Source organism: Sinocyclocheilus anshuiensis, unplaced genomic scaffold (genome assembly GCF_001515605.1).
Source record: "Sinocyclocheilus anshuiensis isolate Anshui unplaced genomic scaffold, SAMN03320099.WGS_v1.1 scaffold274, whole genome shotgun sequence".
NCBI lineage: Eukaryota > Metazoa > Chordata > Actinopteri > Cypriniformes > Cyprinidae > Sinocyclocheilus > Sinocyclocheilus anshuiensis.
Genome location: NW_015547698.1, coordinates 573,094 through 597,768, shown reverse-complemented (window position 1 = coordinate 597,768; position 24,675 = coordinate 573,094). Strand labels below are relative to the sequence as shown.

General features: G+C 37.5%; 1 protein-coding gene and 1 pseudogene across 1 annotated transcript in view; both read right to left on the bottom strand.

Annotated features, from left to right (window-relative positions):
* LOC107703679 (adhesion G protein-coupled receptor E1-like) overlaps nucleotides 1-1,509 on the bottom strand; it is a 20,998-nt pseudogene extending 19,489 nt beyond the window's left edge.
* Nucleotides 1,510-20,900: 19,391 nt separating this feature from the next.
* The window catches only part of LOC107703678 (uncharacterized), a 14,666-nt gene continuing 10,891 nt past the window's right edge, over nucleotides 20,901-24,675 (bottom strand). Inside the window, exons 10-12 of the mRNA XM_016506402.1 lie at nucleotides 23,368-23,506; nucleotides 21,075-21,127; nucleotides 20,901-20,986 (exon numbers count right to left, since the gene is read on the bottom strand). Of these exons, the coding sequence (XP_016361888.1) occupies nucleotides 20,901-20,986; nucleotides 21,075-21,127; nucleotides 23,368-23,506 (278 nt within the window). The remainder of the gene's footprint in view (nucleotides 20,987-21,074; nucleotides 21,128-23,367; nucleotides 23,507-24,675) is intronic.

The window sequence follows — 24,675 nt, the reverse complement described above, 5'->3', positions numbered from 1 at the left end:
AAAAACTGTTAAAAAAAAAAAAAAAAAAATATATATATATATATATATATACTGTATATATAGTTTTAACTCTTTCTTCCATATTGTATCTTTGCGTAACCATAAGAGGCACTTCATCCGGAACTTAGTCACTTTCATTCCAACATAAGAAAACATTTCTGGAATCTGCATTTTAAGTGGCATTTAGATGTATTTTCACAAGTGTTTGATGCTGTTAATAAGTGAGTCACTGAATCATTCATTCAACCGATTCATTCAAAAATCTGATTCATTCAATAAGGAAACACTGTCCTGTGTGTTGCTCAGAGACGCAAAACACTGAATCATTTTTGATTCATTTTTGATTGAAGCTGATTCATTCAATAAGTAAACACGGTGTATTGAGAAGCAAAACAGTGCTGTGATCTTTGTTTGGAACTATTTTCGTTAGCAAATTTGAGCAAAAACAGGCAATATTGTGTCTAAAATGTAAGCCACTTAATCCTAACTTTGTTAATCTTGTATAAAATCAATATTACATTTGTTATCATGCTGATATCTGGAGAAAAACGGTTCTCTTTGTGTGATATAGATTAACTATATTAAATTATATAAATATAAAATACATACAAAGGCATTTTTGCCGCTTACAACTTAGAATGCCTTGAATTTTGATGATTCAAAATGTGTTTTAATAGATTAAATCACGTAGTGCAAGCGTGCACTCTCTGTGTGTTTTTGTTATATACTCGATAATGCCTGATCGTGCATCATTAAAACAACACATATTATCACAGAAGATATACAATATCGCACACGCCAATCTCGAATTGAGTGGAAAATTAAATGATCTGAAATTAATTATCATTTTAATTAGGTAATGTATTATGTTTAACAAAGTATACAAAATACAATGTTTAACAAAGTATACATTTTAATAAGGTAATGTAGTGGAGTAAAAGTTAAAGTTAAGAACTGTAACAAAGTATTATTACTAAGTCACATTACACCACTGCTCCCAACATCTATTCTATAGTAAAGATCAGCACATAAATCAGGCCTGAGAACAAATCAATAGTGTACATTACCAGTTGAGTTGGTTGCTGGTTTGACGGCTGTAGAGCTGGTGTTAATGCTGCTAACATCTGAAAGTTTGGATGAATAGTGATGAATTAACAGAGACACAAATATCATGAACGTGTAGAAAGAGCTCATGTAAATATAATCACCTGCACAGTATGCTGCATAGCAGTGAGTTGGTCTAACCAGCTCATAGACATAATAATTGCTTGGACAGGCTTTGACTTTAATGGGAAAAGACCTGATATAGCAGCAGAAATCACCCCATTGAGCGCAGGCCTCTCGAGTGACAACTCCATCCTCAATGTTAGGGTGTCCATCAGGTATCCCCAGTGCGGTGTAAGTGCCACAGCCATATGTTGCAATACATGTCTCTGGGATATGAGCGCTCAGACCGTTAATGAAGAGACGATACCAGCCGCTCCAGGTGACATGCTGGTCACACTTCATGTCTGAACCACGTATATTACTGGTGGCTCTCCATGGTTCGTCCAGTACAGTGTAGTTGTAGCAAGGGTCAGACAAATTAGCTGTTATGAAAATATTTATATCTCTTTTTAATGTCGCATTAACATAACATCTAATCCTGAGTTATATAGTTTATGAACATTACTAGCATGAACATTGCTTCACATACTGTATCCTTCAGAAATGCAGACAGTATTACTAGAATCACCAGAAGCATGTTGATTTACATTCAAATAGACAGATCTGCACATTTACAGTTAAAACACCGCAGCACAATACATTACCAACTGTGGTTGTCTCTTGTGTGACAGTTATACAGGCCGAGACATCTGGAAAAATGATAATGATACAAATGAAATAAAATCATTAGAAACGGAGCATGTGTAATATCAGACAAGTGACCAAACACATATAACAAAAAAACAACAACAAAAAAACAGCCATGACAGGCTTTTAGTTTAAGGGACGGTTAAAAATAAATATTCTGTCATCATTTATTCACCCTCATGTCATTACAAACCAGTATGACTTTAGATTTTAGATTATCTTTTCCACATAATTAAAGTGAAAGACGACTGAAGCTGTCAAGCCTTTTCTGACTAAAACAACAAAAGAAGCGCCACAAAAGTAGCTCTTATGAATGGCAGCTTATTGTGGAAGTCATATAACTAAAAGACTGAAACTTTTAAAACTGACGATACAAAAGGTACTTCAACTGCAGTTAATAAAAACGCCATTGGTTCTTGCATATCGTGTGACCAAATGTCACTTACGTCACATGCTGTCAATGCACTATTATTATAGTCCTACAAATTGTTCAGTCCATTTCCGAGCTTAGGAGGAGGGGATGGTTAATTAATTAAATTTCTTGTGTATGAATTCGGGTGACATGGAATATATCACACTGGACTACTAATGGGATGTAGTTTATAAGATTTGTAACAATTGACATTAACTGACATTTAATTTTCCATATGCTAAATCAGAACAAACAGAGCAGGAGTTCAGCAGCTGTCACTGAATGAATTAACTGCTGTCTGTTCACTGATGGAGGAAGACGAGAAAGCGATGACCAGAACAAAATATCAGTTAAGTTACTGCAAGTCAAACACGCAACATAATTTACATGTTAAATAAGCAGGTTTACTCCTCCCAAACAGGACTGTGTCAACATGCAAATGTTTATGAGACTGATCAAGACATGAAGTAATACATTCAATTTTAAACAAAAAAGCAACAAGCAAAACTTGCAGATTATACTTACAAAACATGACAGAGATCAGCAGTTTTATAAAACCTGTCATTAAATATGAAGAAATAAAATGCTATATTCATTATCTGACCACAGTTTTTCTCATATATGATTTTGGGTCAGTGTAAACCAACCTTTAAATGCTAATCATGGCAATCAATCAAATCAATCAATCAATCAATCAGTCAATCAATACATACATACATACATACTCACCTGTCTGAAAGGAAGGCATTGTCAGTTTTCACAGTCGGTTGTGTTTATCTCATCTAAAAGCCACTTCAGAGGGGGAAAAAAAAAAGGCTTTGTTTGGAAAGTGTTTTAAACATTCCCACCGAATTTATGAATTTAAATGTTGTAAATGCAGAGAGTATGTATCATTTATTGGCAAAGCATAATTAAGTGTATGGAGTAATGCATTATAAGTAAAGCAAGTTATGTAATCAGATAATTAGTAAAGTAATCACAAACTTTTTTCCCAAAAACATCACACATGAAAACTGGTGCAGATCTACGAACGCTCTAGAGTAATTAATCCAGATTTATACATGCTTAAATATATCAAAGGGCTTAAAATAAGAGTCATAAGCTGATCAAAGCCCAAATGACTCAACTGTAACAAATCACAGTCGGTGATCACACATCAGTACATGCTGCAGTGTGTTTGATTTATAGAGACTGATTGTTCATCATCATAAGCAGAACGATCTTACCTGATATAAGCTGATATACAGTGATGCTCACCGACACTAACGACTGCTTAACTATTAAAATGTCTGTGTGTGTTGAGATGTTTAAAGAGGAGATATCTTATCATCATACCGATGAGGAAATGAGCCCAAGTTCACTGTTTCCTTCTCAAATTCAAATTCAAATTCAAATAAAATGAACCATGGAAATCTCACATATACAGTTCCTTGTCAGTGCATTTTCATAAAAATATGACTTTTGCTTTCTAGCAGGAATATTATACTTGAATTTCTAATATTATCACCTTGATACATTTAATCATAGGTAATTCACAATCAGGTTTTATCAGTTTTAACCCAAGGACTCCAGCTGCTGAATATTGATCATTAGTTCCCTTTCAGTCAGTCACGTTCAACGTTACATCTTGCTCGAGAGCTTCTGGCACACAGCTGGCCTCGGGGCCTATGCAAGTATGTGTTTCCCCCAGTGAGCCTTCTCACACAGACACGGTGCAAGGTCAGGGAGGACGAGGAGCAAGTCCTCTTAGTTGTCGGACCTGGTTTCCAGAACTGATGCTCCTTGCGACAGCCCCTCCTTGGTGGATTCCTCTGAGGAGGGATCTCCTTTTTCAGAGAGGGGACACCCTATGGCACTCGTACCCAGATATCTGGAATCCCCACGTATGGTCTTTGGATGGGATGCGGAGGTTCTAGGTGATCTACCTCCAGCGGTAGTAAACACTTCACTTCACACAAATCACTTCAGCAAGAGCGCCCTCTACAATGCTTGCTTATGCTTTGAAGTGGAACCTGTTCGTCAGTTGGTGCTCTTCCCATCAGGAAGACCTCCGTAGATGCCCGACCGTGGTCATGCTCTCCTTTATGCAGGAAGGGTTGGAGTGGAGGCTGTCCCCCTCCACCTTGAAAGTGTATGTTGACGCTATTGCCGCACATCATGATGCAGTGGACGGCAAATCTGTCGTTAAGCACTACCTAGTCATCAGATTCCTTAGGGGCGCAAGGAGACTGAATCCTCCCCGCCCTCATTTGATACCCTCTTGGGATCTCCCCTTTGTCCTAATGGCCTTGAAAGAGGAGCCCTTTGAGTCTCTGCACTGGCTTCTGTTAAGAGGGTAGGGGACCTGCAGGCATTGTCGGTCGACGATTCGTGCCTATAGTTCGGACCGGCTCACTCTCACCTTATACTGAGACCCAGGCCCGGATACATGCCCAAGGTTCCCACCACACCTTTCAGGGGTCAGGTGGTGAACTTGCAAGTGCTGGCCTCAGAGGAGGCAGACCCAGCCTTTGCTCTGCTCTGTCCCGTTTGCACCTTGCGCTTCTACCTGGACCGTACACAGCTTCAGGACCTCAGATCAGCTCTTTGTTTGCTATGGGGGACAGCAGACGGGAAAGGCTGTCTCTAAACAAAGACTCGCCCACTGGATAGTGGAGGCAATAGTCTTGGCCTACCAGGCCCAACATTCCCCTCAATGGACCCGTGTGTCTTCATTATAGGAGGAGGGGATGGTTAATTAATTAAATTTCTTGTGTATGAATTCGGGTGACATGGAATATATCACACTGGACTACTAATGGGATGTAGTTTATAAGATTTGTAACAACTGACATTAACTGACATTTAATTTTCCATATGCTAAATCAGAACAAACAGAGCAGGAGTTCAGCAGCTGTCACTGAATGAATTAACTGCTGTCTGTTCACTGATGGAGGAAGACGAGAAAGCGATGACCAGAACAAAATATCAGTTAAGTTACTGCAAGTCAAACACGCAACATAATTTACATGTTAAATAAGCAGGTTTACTCCTCCCAAACAGGACTGTGTCAACATGCAAATGTTTATGAGACTGATCAAGACATGAAGTAATACATTCAATTTTAAACAAAAAAGCAACAAGCAAAACTTGCAGATTATACTTACAAAACATGACAGAGATCAGCAGTTTTATAAAACCTGTCATTAAATATGAAGAAATAAAATGCTATATTCATTATCTGACCACAGTTTTTCTCATATATGATTTTGGGTCAGTGTAAACCAACCTTTAAATGCTAATCATGGCAATCAATCAAATCAATCAATCAATCAATCAGTCAATCAATACATACATACATACATACTCACCTGTCTGAAAGGAAGGCATTGTCAGTTTTCACAGTCGGTTGTGTTTATCTCATCTAAAAGCCACTTCAGAGGGGGAAAAAAAAAAGGCTTTGTTTGGAAAGTGTTTTAAACATTCCCACCGAATTTATGAATTTAAATGTTGTAAATGCAGAGAGTATGTATCATTTATTGGCAAAGCATAATTAAGTGTATGGAGTAATGCATTATAAGTAAAGCAAGTTATGTAATCAGATAATTAGTAAAGTAATCACAAACTTTTTTCCCAAAAACATCACACATGAAAACTGGTGCAGATCTACGAACGCTCTAGAGTAATTAATCCAGATTTATACATGCTTAAATATATCAAAGGGCTTAAAATAAGAGTCATAAGCTGATCAAAGCCCAAATGACTCAACTGTAACAAATCACAGTCGGTGATCACACATCAGTACATGCTGCAGTGTGTTTGATTTATAGAGACTGATTGTTCATCATCATAAGCAGAACGATCTTACCTGATATAAGCTGATATACAGTGATGCTCACCGACACTAACGACTGCTTAACTATTAAAATGTCTGTGTGTGTTGAGATGTTTAAAGAGGAGATATCTTATCATCATACCGATGAGGAAATGAGCCCAAGTTCACTGTTTCCTTCTCAAATTCAAATTCAAATTCAAATAAAATGAACCATGGAAATCTCACATATACAGTTCCTTGTCAGTGCATTTTCATAAAAATATGACTTTTGCTTTCTAGCAGGAATATTATACTTGAATTTCTAATATTATCACCTTGATACATTTAATCATAGGTAATTCACAATCAGGTTTTATCAGTTTTAACCCAAGGACTCCAGCTGCTGAATATTGATCATTAGTTCCCTTTCAGTCAGTCACGTTCAACGTTACATCTTGCTCGAGAGCTTCTGGCACACAGCTGGCCTCGGGGCCTATGCAAGTATGTGTTTCCCCCAGTGAGCCTTCTCACACAGACACGGTGCAAGGTCAGGGAGGACGAGGAGCAAGTCCTCTTAGTTGTCGGACCTGGTTTCCAGAACTGATGCTCCTTGCGACAGCCCCTCCTTGGTGGATTCCTCTGAGGAGGGATCTCCTTTTTCAGAGAGGGGACACCCTATGGCACTCGTACCCAGATATCTGGAATCCCCACGTATGGTCTTTGGATGGGATGCGGAGGTTCTAGGTGATCTACCTCCAGCGGTAGTAAACACTTCACTTCACACAAATCACTTCAGCAAGAGCGCCCTCTACAATGCTTGCTTATGCTTTGAAGTGGAACCTGTTCGTCAGTTGGTGCTCTTCCCATCAGGAAGACCTCCGTAGATGCCCGACCGTGGTCATGCTCTCCTTTATGCAGGAAGGGTTGGAGTGGAGGCTGTCCCCCTCCACCTTGAAAGTGTATGTTGACGCTATTGCCGCACATCATGATGCAGTGGACGGCAAATCTGTCGTTAAGCACTACCTAGTCATCAGATTCCTTAGGGGCGCAAGGAGACTGAATCCTCCCCGCCCTCATTTGATACCCTCTTGGGATCTCCCCTTTGTCCTAATGGCCTTGAAAGAGGAGCCCTTTGAGTCTCTGCAGTCAGTGGAGCTTAAGTTCCTGTCTCTGAAGACGGTGCTCCTGACTGCACTGGCTTCTGTTAAGAGGGTAGGGGACCTGCAGGCATTGTCGGTCGACGATTCGTGCCTAAAGTTCGGACCGCCTCACTCTCACCTTATACTGAGACCCAGGCCCGGATACATGCCCAAGGTTCCCACCACACCTTTCAGGGGTCAGGTGGTGAACTTGCAAGTGCTGGCCTCAGAGGAGGCAGACCCAGCCTTTGCTCTGCTCTGTCCCGTTTGCACCTTGCGCTTCTACCTGGACCGTACACAGCTTCAGGACCTCAGATCAGCTCTTTGTTTGCTATGGGGGACAGCAGACGGGAAAGGCTGTCTCTAAACAAAGACTCGCCCACTGGATAGTGGAGGCAATAGTCTTGGCCTACCAGGCCCAACATTCCCCTCAATGGACCGGTGTGTCTTCATTACTTCAAAGGTGAGTTCCCCTCATGGCAAATCCTGTTTTGGAGTTCCTCCAGCACCCTTGGCGGTCAGGCGTGCCGGAGTGCCAGACGCCAGGTCCAGCACTCGTGTGTTTGCCCAAGGTCAGCCCCTGTACTGTGCTGGGCTAGGTGCCCATGTGTTGTGATTCCCCCTATCAGTGATCCCACATGTGTATTCTTCCACGATACAGCTTCCCTTATGGTGAGCCTATGTCTTACCCTGGCAGAGATGCTCTGCCGTCTCTGCTCGGTATTGACCTCACCCCAAAAAGGCTGAGTCTATGCCAGGGAATTTCTATATGTAGCATTGCCTTGTTGGCCAGTCCATATGTTTAATCTCCACACAATACCTCCTAAGTGCAGGATGTGGCTTAGGTAGCGTTCACTTACTCGTGTATGCTTTCCCAGTGTTATCCAATATCCCACTGTATGGAACAGCAGTGTCAGTCACCTCTGCCTAAAACCTGTCCTGTCTTCCGTCCCAGCCGGTGTGGGAGGATTTGCCAGCTTACGCAGGGCACTGGAGGGGGGGCAGCAATGGTGAAGTTTTGGAAGGGGATCCCAATTCATCAGTTGTTCTGATGTAACATTGAACGTGACCGACTGAAAGGGAACATCTCGGTTACGTATGTGACGTGACGTGACATGACATGTGGCCAGGTATGGTTACCCATACTAGGAATTAGTGCTCTGCATTTAACCCATCCTAAGTGCACACACACAGCAGTGAACACACACACACCCGGAGCAGTATGTAACCTTCGTTCCCTGAAGGAGGGAAAAGAGATGTTACGTCCTGTCACCACATTTGCTGTACCACCGCTGAATGGCCGGGGCACACCGTCTTGGCTCCTCAGCGAAAAACTGAATGTGCGATTGCACTGCTGCCTACTTATACTCACACTGTGATCAGCAGCAGCTGGATGCAATAATCGCATGCCAATGTGCATTGGCTCGTTTAGTTTACACTCGAAGTAGATTGGTCTCTCAAAGCGATCCCCAATTTGTCGGTCAGTTCCGACATACGTCGCATGTGACCGACTGAAAGGGAACTGAATTTGGTTTTGTCCTGTTTACCTTTGGCTTGCTTAGTTGGGGACACAATCTCTGGCAACATTCGCTCTTCCTTATGTACCCGCTGTGCGCGGTGGGGGGCATGATGCAAAGCTCGCACACTTCAAAAATATCTTATGTTTTCTCCATACAGAGCCTTTCAGCCTTTCTGTGGAATAAATGAATAAAAAACAACAACAACAACCTTGTTTAACAATGTATTTAAGCAACTAACTGTATGAAGATATGTACTGTAACTATGTTTAAAAATGTTATAAATTGTTGCACAATATTGTTGTATTTATATTTTGTATATTTATATTATTATACTGTATTTATATTATTATTATATTGTTTATGTAACTTCATTACAAAATAGAATTAAATAATACAGAAAACCTGAACTTGACCTGAATAAAAGTGAAATGCAGTCTAGTCATTCATGTGACAATACCAAATACAAGCCATTGGACAATACAGACTTTCTGTGAATTTGAGACATTAACTGTTCATTAAGTGATATTTCTAGTAATTTTTTCAGTAAGTGATGTTTATAAGTATTTTAAATATCTTATTTACAGTTTTTTCAAACTAAGGTCAACTTTCACAAAACAATTCACAACCATCCAAAATGTTTCAAATTTGCGTCTTAAGTCACATATTTAGAGACACATATTTACTCAAAAAACATGTTGAATACATCATAAAACTCCACATTTATATATTTATTTGAACATATTTATCAAGCCTCTCATTTCTGTCTGGTCAGAGAATTTCATTCATATGTGAAATATATTGCATGAGTTGCATGGACTACTTCAGCTTGACAGTCACTTCCTACTCTTGTCTGTCATTCGTCAGTCGGACAGATAGTCCCACCCTAAACTCACATCACTGGTTGAGTCAGAAGTTGACATGTTGAGACAAATAAACCGATCAACATTATGAAAGTATCTCAGTGTTTCAATCTTCAGAAAGTCAAACTACCAGTTACTGACGTATATTGACTCTGAAATAATTAACATTAAAATTACATCAGATATGCATTTGGTTTTATAGTCTTACAACATCAGCTATACATACAAAGATGAAGATAAGGAAGGGTAAATGTTTTAAGTCTTCCACAGATTGTAGTGGGAAAAGAATCAAAACTTCATAGTATCAATAACAGCGCCATCTGCTGCCTCGTAAAATGTACAGCAGCCGGGAAAGATGGAAAAAAAAAATATTTTGGAGGTTGTCAACCAAAAATCTTTCCAAACAGGTGATTTTTTTTTATTTTATTTTTTTTTAATTTACAATTTCTTGTATAGTATAGTTGGATATTTAAAGAAATGCTATTCATCTGGTTTAGACTTTATAAGAAAGGCCATTTTCCTAGATTTTCTTAGACAAGACAAAATATTGCTGTGTTTGACACTGGAAATACTATATAAATAAATGACTGAATGCTATTTCCTTGGTTCAGAAATACCCTGCAACCTGGGGGGCAAATATTACAATTATAAAATTGTATAAATATAATTAAACAAATGAGAAAAACATGTATGTGACAAAAATCTGATTGACTGACCTAAATATTAGGTCACTCACACCAAAGGCTGATATTGTAAATTAAATTATCACCGAAAATAGTTTTAATGTTCTCCGTTTCACTCATCATCTCATAGTAATCATGCACTAAATTTAATTATAACTGAATGCAATTGATCTTAATGATATTGATATTTTATTGATCACTACCTTGTATCGTGCAAACTGCGTACTGCTATTTGTCATATTGCATGAAGCCTCTTTTCAATATTATTACTTCCTCTTTATCTCCAGGTCACTTACCTTCAGACTGGATTGCCTCAGAAACCACAACTAGATCCTAGTGAACTGGCAAACTACAGACCGATTTCAAATCTTCCATTTATATCTAAATTAAAAAGTTGTGTCTGCTCAATTCTGTCACATTTAGTCCGAAAATGAAGATGAAGAAGATGCAGAAAGGTTCCAAAATGATAATGTGTATTAAATGATACCAGCTCAAGTAAACCACAGGAAACGAAACAGCGTGAGACACATAACTCAACAATACTGGGCAAAAGTAAAGGGGACAAACTGAGGAACTTTAATACAAAAGATAATGAACTGAATCAAAATAGGTGTGATCAGTTAATGATTTGTCATAGTAACTAACTAGTGACGGGAAAAAAAAGAGAACAAAGGAAAACTTAAGCAGGCAAACTAGGAACTGTACACAATGAAAATGAAACCAAAACAAAGAAAAAGAGAATGTTCCCTTCTTGCAAATAAATTACATCTATGAAGATTATTTTAGTTAGGTTTCAGGCCCCATCATAATACAGAAACTGCAATAAAATTACAAATGATCTACTTCTAGCATCAGACCAAGGTACATCTCACTACTAGTTTTACTTGATCTTAGTGCTGCGTTCGACACTATAGATCACTACATATTCATAGATCAGTTACAAAATCACAGTGGCATTCAGGGACAGTCATTAAGATGGTTTAGATGCTACCTGTCTGAATGTTATCATTTTTGTTTATTTAAATTGAATTACCTAAGTTAACACCAGTAAAGTATGGAGTGCCACAAGGATCTGTCTCAGGCCCTCTGCTATTTTCAATGTATTTGTGGCCCCTTTGGCAATATTATTATAAAACATGGCGTTAGGTTTAATTTTTAATGCTGATGACACTCATCTATATATTCTGTTGAGACCAAATAACATTTCAAAATTATCTAAATTAACAGAGTATGTTAAAGAGGTAAAAAAAAATGGATAACCAGTATTTTAAATAGTGCTATGTCAGAAAAACACAATAATACAGCTAAGAGTTAACGTGAGATGGCTATTAATCACACTACTAAACTCATAAGTACATCATTTTTGCTCATATCAATGATTTTTATATTTTTTCATAGTCATCATGTTTAAAGTATTGTTAATGATGTCCTGTTTAGATCCTCTGATCATTTTTACTAACTATATGGAAGCAGAATAATGAGATTGTCTGATACTCTGTTTATTGAATCTTGCAATAATTGTAACCTTTATGTACTGTTTTCTGAGTTTCTCTTCTGCTCCTTGAAAACTTCCAGTGCATGTGTGATAGTTATTGCACCTCCCTCTGCCATGAGAGCAACTCCTGCTGCTATTAAAGCTAGTGGGGCTGCTACTAAACCAATAGCTCCATGTGCTGCTCCTCCAACAACCACTCCTGCTACTCCAATGACTCCTCCTAACACACCTGCTCCCACAAACGCTGCTTTCTGAGCCAGACTCAGTGGTTCTTCCACCCTCAGTTTTTCCTCCTCTTCCAACCTCCGTCTCTGAGCTTTCTCGTACATCTCATTTGTGTAATGCTGTCCTCTGTTCTCCTTCACCATTCTGTCTATCTTCTCTATCAGTTTAGTCACATGCAACTGGTTTTCTTCATCTGTGTTACTGAACGCATGATAACTTCCTTTAAACTGTTCATCTAGATCTTTAATCTGTTTGTTTGTTGTCAGTCCTGGAGTGTCGAGCACTGAGATAATTCATCGTTTCACCTTCTGCTGATTTTGTAGGCATTTCTCAGTCACTGATTTAGAAGATAACTGTGCTTTAAACATCTCTTGTCCCAGGAGGGTGTTTCCTGTGGAGCTAAAAGGAGAGACATGAAATCATGTAAGCATCTGCTAAATAAAACTATGTACATTAAGTTTAGTAGACTAATTCAAGCATAGACACCTCTAACACATAAATGGTTAATATCAGTCATAATGACTGATGATGAATGATCATGGAAAATAAGCACCACCTAGAGGTGAAATTGGGTGGTAACCAGAATTTATTGAAACTGCATACAGGTAGTCAAAATTAGAGATCTGTGCGAGACTTTTAGTCCCACTCTTGTCCCGCAAAAAAATGCATTACTTTCTTCTGCTCCCGACCGTAACATTCCGCCTAAGCACCAGGTAAAAGTATTTAGCGATTTTTTTTCAGTTCGTCCTTCGCAGTAATCAAGACAAAATCAGGTTACATATGTCTCATATGGCATTTTTGCAAGAAAATCACAGGGTAAGAAAAAACACATAATACTGTAAGTGGACATGGCAACGCTGCAAGAGCAGTGCAGTGAAGCAGCCTTCCAAACATAAACATAAACATACACAATACCCCTGTCGTTCATGGTTTTAGTTCAAATTGGTTTTAGAGCTGTAATAGATTGGTAAAAAATATCGGATATTAAATATGTGAGTCTCCTGAAAGTTACTATGGTTACAATGCTGTCGATCACTGCAATTTTGGGAGTAAGTCGTGTTCAGTACACATGCCAAATAATAATTTATGGGATTCTCTCCCATATTTAAATGTGGTTGTGACTCCTGAAACTTTACAGTGTGTACGCGGCTGAAAGCACAGTTTGATCAATTCATATGTCATCAATAGTGGTTCACTTCTGTGATTTAGTATGACTACGTGTTCACATCAGAAACAAACTGTAACCCAGACCACCCTTTTTAGGTAGACTCGGGTACAGTTAACGGGTGCACATCTGAGAAAACAGCGTTCACATTATCCAAACAAACTGAAGTCTGACATCAAACGAACCCAGGTGTGCACCAAAAGTGCTAGTATGAAAGCCCCCTTAGATGCTGATGTTTTATTGAAAAAGTTTAAGTTTAAGTCACCATTATGGGCTCTTGACCCTTGACTTTTTAACATTAGTTTTTCTCTGGCTGCTGAAACTGTGTGTTAAAGCAGCGTCAGATACCAATACTGCAGCAAAAATTACTGCTGTTGTAAATAATTTAAATGATTTTTAAGAATAATACAACAAATGTTGGGAAGCCCACTGTAAACCTGGCTGGGATAAAAAAAAAAACCCATTTGGCAAGGGTAAATATTGCACAGAACACAAGCTGGGTTAAAGTAATCCGGCAAATTACCCAACTCTGTGAAGAAAAAAAAAAAAAAACGAACTAACTAAATGACCCAAAAGGTCAAACCCAGCAGCCTTAAAAATAATCCATCCAGTTTTAGAGTGCAGTGTTATGTGTGTGTGTGTGTGTGTGTGTGTGTGTGTGTATGTGTGTTTCTTACTTTAAAATTAATCATACACACCTAAGGCCAAATGAGAAATAATAATCATAATAATTTACTTTTACTTCATCTTTCTCTCAATCAAAATATGTTCTCGCCTGCCCTGTGTTGTGCAGCATATGTAGAGAAAACTTCTTTAAGCACATTATAGCCTGTTCACAGAATATTAACATATCATTCAACACAACTTATATAAAGGTTATTTTATGTATAATAAAAACATATCCATTTATTTCTAATCAAAATGTTAGTAATAAATTGTTGACATTTCAGTTTTGGTAAATAAGCAAATGCACTAAAAAGTAAATCTCTAGACAATTCATTACAATGATCCTATTAAAAATTTAAAGTTTGTCTGCACTCTAAGTGTGTCTTTTGAAATGTTTAATGTTGTTGGAAAACTCACACACTCACATTTTGGCAAACACTTTTAGCTGAAACTTTTTTGATATATATAATGGCTATTTTAATCTAACACTTACAGTACAGTAAATCACCTGGGAGAAAGTGAGGATTAGCCTACATACATTGATTTGGATATGCCTTGACCCTGCATAATCTCTTTTCTTTTTCAGAAAGATGATTGAGAAAACTTACTTGATGTGGCTGGTTGACTGTGTAAATTGTTGTCTCAAGTGATGTGCAGCTCAGAAGAGAGGAGAAAATGTGCATATGTGCATAAAGTGTAGTAGGTAATAAATGGGCATGTTATCCCTCCCTCTCACCTAGTAATGATAAATCATGTAAAAATCTCATCGGTTGATACGAATATTACATAATGTATTTCCTGTGAATGAGAGGTGTTCTTGTTAGGGAGTGTACTGTTTTAGGTTGTTAATGTATAACATTACAGTAAAAAAAAATCCTTACACAGTAAAAGTCATGCTTGAAACTACAAAATCAGTAACTGAAATCAGTAGCTCATGCTGAATTTCATACCAAGTCTGCAAAACTGCAAGCACATTCTCTGCTTTAAATCTGCAATTATTAAACAAACTTTTTAATAATAAACACAATAAACACAGTCATCTGCATTAGACACATCACTCAAAACTAGAACTGTCAATGTTAATGCATGCAATTAATTTAAAATCCTTAAAGGCACAATATGTAAGTTTTCACCGATAGAGGTCGCATTGTCAAAACAATAACAAAGGCGAAGCTTGATGACGCTATGAAGGAGAGTGGAATGATGGGAGATGTCATTTTCACCATCCAGAGATGTCCGAATCATGTTCACGGATATAATGAATTAATTTTTTTTATTACCTTCCAAAGTTATTCAAACAGCGAATAAATTATATAGAGAAAGCAAGCAAAGAACATTTAACGTTACATTGTCAAAGAACAGTATGCCTGACTTCAGTCTAATGCGAGTTTAAGCACTCTCAAAAAACTCCCCTTATAATCAGTAAAGCTGTCTAAACACAGTTTGATGAATGAATCTCCGTCTTACATCATACGTACATCTGCACTTCGTTGTTTATGATGAGAGAATACACTCAGCAAGTGCACGCACTCAACAAAACTCCAGTGTTTCAGCGATGACTCATCTGAAAGCCTCTGATTGGCCGCTGCATTCAGAAACTCAACTCGTGTGTGATTGGTTATAACGCGCAACACTGTTAAAATGCGGAATAAGAATCATGGTGCAACATTGAGCAGATCTAAATTTAATGCTGCAGTCAACACTTTTAATTTCATTTTTATTTTATTCGCGACTGCCGTAATGGATTTAGTTTCACTGCAGCAGCAATTTTGTCCACGTGTGTTGACATAGTTTCTACAAGTGGAAACCGATAATGTTGATATTACGTAATTGATAGGCGACAATGAACCGGGACGAGACATCATTTAAAATTGAAATTTCTCTGGATTTACAAATCCTTGGAAACTTTTGGGATAATGTAAGTGCACAACTGCATGAAATATATAACAATGTGCAAGTGTTTGTTGGATATTTTATTACGAAAATCTTACATGTTGTGCCTTTAAGGAGTTACATTTATTTCACGCAAATAAACTACTGAAGCACACAAAATTGCATTATTAACCTAATTTACGTCATGCAGTAAGATGAACTTGGGAAAAAAGCCACTTGAAAGTAATCCTGCAAGGTTAACAAAACAAAGTGTATCGGTGCATACAGCAGGGCAGCAGACCAGAGTTTTTAATGGATGTTAATGGAGGAGAGGCTTTACTGCACTGAATAAACTGTGTGTATGAGAAAATAGCTTATAATTTTTTAATCTGCAGTCTTTCGGCTAATCTTCAACATGATTGCCATTAAACATTAATTTTGGTTTGATCTATTTTTAGAGCTTACATCGAAAAAAGCTGTTTAATATGAGAAGTCTCAGACAATTTTGCGACAGATACGATTCAGTTTACGCCGCTTCTTAATCATTCCTATGGTATCCGTAAACAGTGAATGACTGTTGCACAACCCAGAAATTCAACGATGTTATGGCTGTAAAGTGATTGGTTATCAAGGCACATGTTATCCAAGTTGGCCGTTACATTTTATCCAATGGAAGAGCCCAGTAATAAGACCATCCATCTTGGGAGTCGGGAGTTTATCACATTGAGCATCTACGATGGTGCAAGCGCAACCCTGGTGGACGTACATTTCTATTCTAAGCCTTGAACCTGATTTCGCTCAGGCTCTGATTTCGCAAATCAGATTATGTTATGCTGCTGAACTCCAAGAATGTTTGCAATCCAATGATCCAGTAAGTGGATGCATTCAAACAATCACATTTTTTAATTTATTTTTAATTTTTTTGCACAATTCAAACAACATCATTGAAGATTTTATTTTTTATTTTTTTATTATGATCACATTCAAAAAGAAGGGAGGATTAGTTTGGGTTGCTTGTTTGGATTATAAGACATTTATCATGATTATAAGAGGGTGTAGCTCCTATATAAGAATGACAGAAAAAAAGACAGATAAGATTTTCTTGCTTAGGGTGGTTTACTACTTCAATCTGACGTCTTAAATTGACCATTCACCTTGTTTAACAAGGTCTGATTAATTGCGACTAAAACATGTATCTATTTATAGCCCTATTCAAAACAGTTGGAAAACATGGCCATTTTAAAATGACACACTCATTAACCGACTGCACTTTACAGTGTGCTCTTACCTGTACTTGCTGTGTACTTACCTAAGAAAGTACTGGATAATATAAGGTAACTTCATGGGTTAGGGTTAGCTTTAGGGATAGGTTCAGGGTTAGTATCCAGTTGTTACCCAGTTATTGTAATCACTATAGAAAGTACATAGTATGTATATGTGGAACAGGACTGTAAAATAAAGTGCTTCCTATTTACCCATTAAACACTACTATAATTAATTTCTACTTATAGTTTACTTACTAGTGTTTTGAGAAAGAAAGATTTATATTATTTTCCTCCTTTGCATTTTCTGTTTGCAGTGTAAATTCTCTCCCTGAGAAATTATTTATTTATTTAATTTTTTTGCATAGAACTAATCTCAACATGTTAATGTCTTTAAATCCTAGTGAATACTGTATTGTAAATCCCACAAAGCAGCATTTATTGAATTATTGGGTTGTTTGTTTGAAGGGAGGGTTAATTTGCATTGCTTGTTTAGATTTCATGAAGGTGTTCAAAACAATAACAAAGGCGAAGCTTGATGACGCTATGAAGGAGAGTGGAATGATGGGAGATGTCATTTTTACCATCCAGAGATGTCCGAATCATGTTCACGGATATAATGAATTAATTTTTTTTATTACCTTCCAAAGTTATTCAAACAGCGAATAAATTATATAGAGAAAGCAAGCAAAGAACATTTAACGTTACATTGTCAAAGAACAGTATGCCTGACTTCAGTCTAATGCGAGTTTAAGCACTCTCAAAAAACTCCCCTTATAATCAGTAAAGCTGTCTAAACACAGTTTGATGAATGAATCTCCGTCTTACATCATACGTACATCTGCACTTCGTTGTTTATGATGAGAGAATACACTCAGCAAGTGCACGCACTCAACAAAACTCCAGTGTTTCAGCGATGACTCATCTGAAAGCCTCTGATTGGCCGCTGCATTCAGAAACTCAACTCGTGTGTGATTGGTTATAACGCGCAACACTGTTAAAATGCGGAATAAGAATCATGGTGCAACATTGAGCAGATCTAAATTTAATGCTGCAGTCAACACTTTTAATTTCATTTTTATTTTATTCGCGACTGCCGTAATGGATTTAGTTTCACTGCAGCAGCAATTTTGTCCACGTGTGTTGACATAGTTTCTACAAGTGGAAACCGATAATGTTGATATTACGTAATTGATAGGCGACAATGAACCGGGACGAGACATCATTTAAAATTGAAATTTCTCTGGATTTACAAATCCTTGGAAACTTTTGGGATAATGTAAGTGCACAACTGCATGAAATATATAACAATGTGCAAGTGTTTTTTGGATATTTTATTACGAAAATCTTACATGTTGTGCCTTTAAGGAGTTAAATTTATTTCACGCAAATAAAGTACTGAAGCACACAAAATTGCATTATTAACCTAATTTACTCGTTGTTTATGATGAGAGAATACACTCAGCAAGTGCACGCACTCAACAAAACTCCAGTGTTTCAGCGATGACTCATCTGAAAGCCTCTGATTGGCCGCTGCATTCAGAAACTCAACTCGTGTGTGATTGGTTATAACGCGCAACACTGTTAAAATGCGGAATAAGAATCATGGTGCAACATTGAGCAGATCTAAATTTAATGCTGCAGTCAACACTTTTAATTTCATTTTTATTTTATTCGCGACTGCCGTAATGGATTTAGTTTCACTGCAGCAGCAATTTTGTCCACGTGTGTTGACATAGTTTCTACAAGTGGAAACCGATAATGTTGATATTACGTAATTGATAGGCGACAATGAACCGGGACGAGACATCATTTAAAATTGAAATTTCTCTGGATTTACAAATCCTTGGAAACTTTTGGGATAATGTAAGTGCACAACTGCATGAAATATATAACAATGTGCAAGTGTTTGTTGGATATTTTATTACGAAAATCTTACATGTTGTGCCTTTAAGGAGTTACATTTATTTCACGCAAATAAACTACTGAAGCACACAAAATTGCATTATTAACCTAATTTACGTCATGCAGTAAGATGAACTTGGGAAAAAAGCCACTTGAAAGTAATCCTGCAAGGTTAACAAAACAAAGTGTATCGGTGCATACAGCAGGGCAGCAGACCAGAGTTTTTAATGGATGTTAATGGAGGAGAGGCTTTACTGCACTGAATAAACTGTGTGTATGAGAAAATAGCTTATAATTTTTTAATCTGCAGTCTTTCGGCTAATCTTCAACATGATTGCCATTAAACATTAATTTTGGTTTGATCTATTTTTAGAGCTTACATCGAAAAAAGCTGTTTAATATGAGAAGTCTCAGACAATTTTGCGACAGATACGATTCAGTTTACGCCGCTTCTTAATCATTCCTATGGTATCCGTAAACAGTGAATGACTGTTGCACAACCCAGAAATTCAACGATGTTATGGCTGTAAAGTGATTGGTTATCAAGGCACATGTTATCCAAGTTGGCCGTTACATTTTATCCAATGGAAGAGCCCAGTAATAAGACCATCCATCTTGGGAGTCGGGAGTTTATCACATTGAGCATCTACGATGGTGCAAGCGCAACCCTGGTGGACGTACATTTCTATTCTAAGCCTTGAACCTGATTTCGCTCAGGCTCTGATTTCGCAAATCAGATTATGTTATGCTGCTGAACTCCAAGAATGTTTGCAATCCAATGATCCAGTAAGTGGATGCATTCAAACAATCACATTTTTTAATTAATTTTTAATTTTTTTGCACAATTCAAACAACATCATTGAAGATTTTATTTTTTATTTTTTTATTATGATCACATTCAAAAAGAAGGGAGGATTAGTTTGGGTTGCTTGTTTGGATTATAAGACATTTATCATGATTATAAGAGGGTGTAGCTCCTATATAAGAATGACAGAAAAAAAGACAGATAAGATTTTCTTGCTTAGGGTGGTTTACTACTTCAATCTGACGTCTTAAATTGACCATTCACCTTGTTTAACAAGGTCTGATTAATTGCGACTAAAACATGTATCTATTTATAGCCCTATTCAAAACAGTTGGAAAACATGGCCATTTTAAAATGACACACTCATTAACCGACTGCACTTTACAGTGTGCTCTTACCTGTACTTGCTGTGTACTTACCTAAGAAAGTACTGGATAATATAAGGTAACTTCATGGGTTAGGGTTAGCTTTAGGGATAGGTTCAGGGTTAGTATCCAGTTGTTACCCAGTTATTGTAATCACTATAGAAAGTACATAGTATGTATATGTGGAACAGGACTGTAAAATAAAGTGCTTCCTATTTACCCATTAAACACTACTATAATTAATTTCTACTTATAGTTTACTTACTAGTGTTTTGAGAAAGAAAGATTTATATTATTTTCCTCCTTTGCATTTTCTGTTTGCAGTGTAAATTCTCTCCCTGAGAAATTATTTATTTATTTAATTTTTTTGCATAGAACTAATCTCAACATGTTAATGTCTTTAAATCCTAGTGAATACTGTATTGTAAATCCCACAAAGCAGCATTTATTGAATTATTGGGTTGTTTGTTTGAAGGGAGGGTTAATTTGCATTGCTTGTTTAGATTTCATGAAGGTGTAGCTCATACACAAGAATGACAGAAACAATAACGACAGACAAGATTTTCTTGCTTACACTTTAAGAAGAGCTGGGCTAAAAACAACACAATTGGCAACCGAGTGCAGGGTAAATATTGAACAGAACACATGCTGTGTTAAAGTAACCCAGCAAGTTGGCTTACATGTTTGGTCACACTTTATCTTAAGGTCCAATTCTTGCTAAGAAGAAAACTGGTATCAGTGAGGTACAACAAAACGTCTCGGGTTACTCATGTAACCATGGTTCCCCGAGAGGGAACGAGACGCTGCGTCCTCGTGGACACTTTTGGGTACCCGCCTATGACGTCACAGGCCACGTGGACCAATAGGATTGGAGTTGTTTTATGCATGCTTCAGGTACCGATCACGCAGACAGCGTTCCCCAAAGTGTCCACTAGGATGCAGCGTTGAGTTCCCTAGAAGGGGAACTAATGTTAAAAGTCAAGGGACAAGAACGTAAAACAAACACTGATTACTATAATGGTGACTATACAGCGTTTTTCACTGCATGTTTACCTGCATCCCTCCACAATTTGCTGGAAGGAACTTTGTTGGCATCCCAGTTACACCTAAATTTCAAGGCAGATTTTATATGCCCATTTTCAAAAAGTCACACTTTCTTGGCATGCCTTGGCACATGTGTAGATGTATGGCTTGGCAGGATAATTACCTCTTTGGTGAAAGGCTGAGCCACAGAACATGAGCTGCTTAGTCCCTGAAACCTTAGAAACATTAAAGAAAATCAGCCTGCATTAAATAAAATAAAATAAAATATGTTTGTACTTTATATTTAGTCATCTTTTCTATTTACAAATTGAGAACTCTGATGAAGGTGAATTTATTGTAAGTCAAAATGTTAGTCTTGGAGTGATTTCACTTAAAGTCAGTTATGTCTTAAGTGAACATAAATAGTTGGGAAAGTTTGGTCTTAAAGTGACAGCAGCCTAATAAACCTACTGCTGTCTCTGTCATTAAGAAAATGAGAGAATCATTCACTGCTCTTCACTGAATAACTTTAGTAACTTTGATAAGAATCATTGTATATTTAATTCATACAGTGAAGGCTATGAACATACTATGTTTTTTTTTGTTTGTTTTGTTTTAATTTACATTTGACTACTAGGCTATTATTTTTAGTAGGCTAAATTGTTTATTTCATGTAATCTTTTTTTCTGTTGTATTTGTCCTATTTATTTCTTTATTTATTTTTTTATTTATTGTATTATTGACTGTTTGTTGACAGTGAAAGTGATCTGAAATTATGGATTAAGGGGTCGGGGTCATTTTTTACTTTTTTTTAAACAGACAACGTTTTGGCTTAAGGTCACCAGAAGTCAAAGACCGGCACTCAAAATCACATTAAAATATGCACACATGAATCGATATATGATATCAGACCTTAGGTAAATGATTCCAGGATTTGAATTGATTTTTTATTCCCAATCCTACATCTGACTGCGAATCATGTTATAAAAGTTTTTAAGGCAATAAGAACCAATATTTAAAGTCATGAAAATATGAAAGCTGTTGTCACATCTGACAGTCTAGTGTATTTCTCTTTATGCACAAACCAGTTCAGAGGACAAAATTCCTTAACAGGTAGAAAATAAATTAGCAGTGGAAATATGAGCTTAAGTCCATTGTTTTGTCCCCCCCCACCCAAAAAAAAAATATATATATATCTAACAATTGCTCACATGTCCAGTTCCTATAAATTGCATTTTCAGTGACCTTCTACAGCACCATGTGTAATTAATGATCAGGTTTTTAACAGTTTTAACCCAGTGACTCCACCTGGGCTGTGATAGCTGCTGTAACATTGGCAGCTGCTGGTAATCGTTCACTAGTTTTTTTCTCAGCTTCCCAACATTCCCTTCTTAACTTCCTCAGTAAAATGGACATTTCGAGTCTCATCCATCCCTCAAACTCGGTTAATTGACTCATATTGTAAAAATAATAGAAAATGTGCACATACAGTTCTAAGGGTTATTTATTTATGTTACAGTTTAAATACAGAAATGCTGTGGAAGATGGCATGATTTCAAACTGGGGTATCCCTCTGAAATCAGGTCAGTATGCTATGTACAGTTCGAAGACAGGGTCAGTCTGTTATGGAGTTTTTCTTTTGTGGACAAAAAAAACATGTTAAACCACTCAGAAAGAGCACGAAGTCGTACGTCGACCCCTAGAGGACGCAGTTCGAAGTTCCCATGAAAGGGAACTGAAAGACTCTGTGCACTCTGTTAATGGAAATATTCAGCTTACCCTGCATTGATCCGGCAGTGTGATTATCAGACCTAAAATGAGGGAATTCATCAATACAACGTGAATACAGTAAAATCAAACTCCACATTCAGGTCTAGAAACACGCTCACCTGCAATAGTTGGACTGATTGTGGTTGGGGTGGGGATATTAGTCTCACAGAAACAGGAGGACAAAGTGCTACTAGAGCATGTACATGTGTCCTTATTACCAGTGCAGTCACAGTTATTACCCCAGCATTTGTGCTCGTATTGGTTTTGGTTTATATACCTCCAGTAGTAGAGATGATGCATTCTTGTGTTGCAGAACATACGATACTGAGCACCGGTGCATATGTATATGTCGTTATAAAGCCCACAGTCATACACTGGCCTAACTGCTGCAGGAATAGTGATGCTACTCCTGTAATTTGTACAGAAGCAGGAGGATGAAGTGCTACTGTAGCATACACAGAAGTCCTTATTACCAAAGCAGTTACAGTTATTTTTTAAACAGTAGTAATGGTATCTATCATAATTGAAATCATGTAGACTTGTATCGCAATACATGTGGTACTGAGCACCAGTACAGATGTACAGGTCATTATAACGCGCACAGTCATAAGCTGGAGTAACTGCTGTATTGAGAGCAATGATATTGCCATAAGTCTCGCAGAAGCAGGAGGACAAAGTTCTACTGTTACACCCTGATAAAGGGGGAAAATAGACATTAATAAATTAAGACACGGACTCGTGCTGTTGTCTCTGCGTCAGTCTGTATTGGCTGTGACGCACAGCACAGCTCGCGTCAGCCACAACCTGCAACCACTCCAACAATTACACTTAAATCATATTGAGTTTAACTCTTTTTCTTTTTTATTACAGTTGAATCACATTGATTCCGTCATTTATATGATCATTTTGATCTTTGATCTTTTTAACCTCTGCACTACCAGAGCATGAACAAGTGTCATTATTACCAAAGCAGTTAGTTATTATTCACACACTGGAATTTATATTTGTACCGATATCTCTGGTAGTTGAAATCATGAATTTGTGTGTTGCAGTACATGCGATACTGAGCACCAGTGCAGATGTATGTATCGTTATAAAGACCACAGTCAGGGCCTGTGACTGGACTAACTGCTGTAGTCAGAGCAATGATATTGTCAAAAGTCTCACAGAAACAGGAGGACAAAGTGCTACTGTAGCATGTACAGGTGTCCTCATTAACAATGCAGTAACAGTTATTACTCCAGCATTCATATTGGTTTTTGCTCTGATACCTCCAAAAGTAAAAATTATGCATTCTTGTGTTGCAGTACATGTGGTACTGAGCACCAGTGCAGATGTACGTGTCATTATAAAGCAGACAGTCAAGGATTGTGACTGGATTATGTGATGAAGAGAGCGTGATATTATAGCCGTAATTTGTACAGAAGCAGGATGAAGTATAACTGTAGCACAAACAGGAGTCCTTATTAAAACTGCAGTAACAGTCATTACTCCAGCAACTGTACTGATATTGGTTTTGGTTCTGATATCTCCAGAAGCTAAAATAATGCATTCTTGTGTTGCAGTACATATGGTACTGAGCATCAATGCAAATGTATGTGTCGCTATTAAGCTCACAGTCCAAAACTGGCCTGACTGCTGTAGGGACTATGATGTTATTGCTAAAGGTCTCACAGAAGCAGGACGAAGTATTATAGTAGCACAGGTGTCATTATTACCAACACACATACAGTCATTACTCATGCACTGGTATTGGTGTTGGTCTTGGTCTCTCTGGTAGTAGAAATTATGCATTCTTGTATATATATATATATATATATATACAGTGGGTACGGAAAGTATTCAGACCCCCTTCAATTTT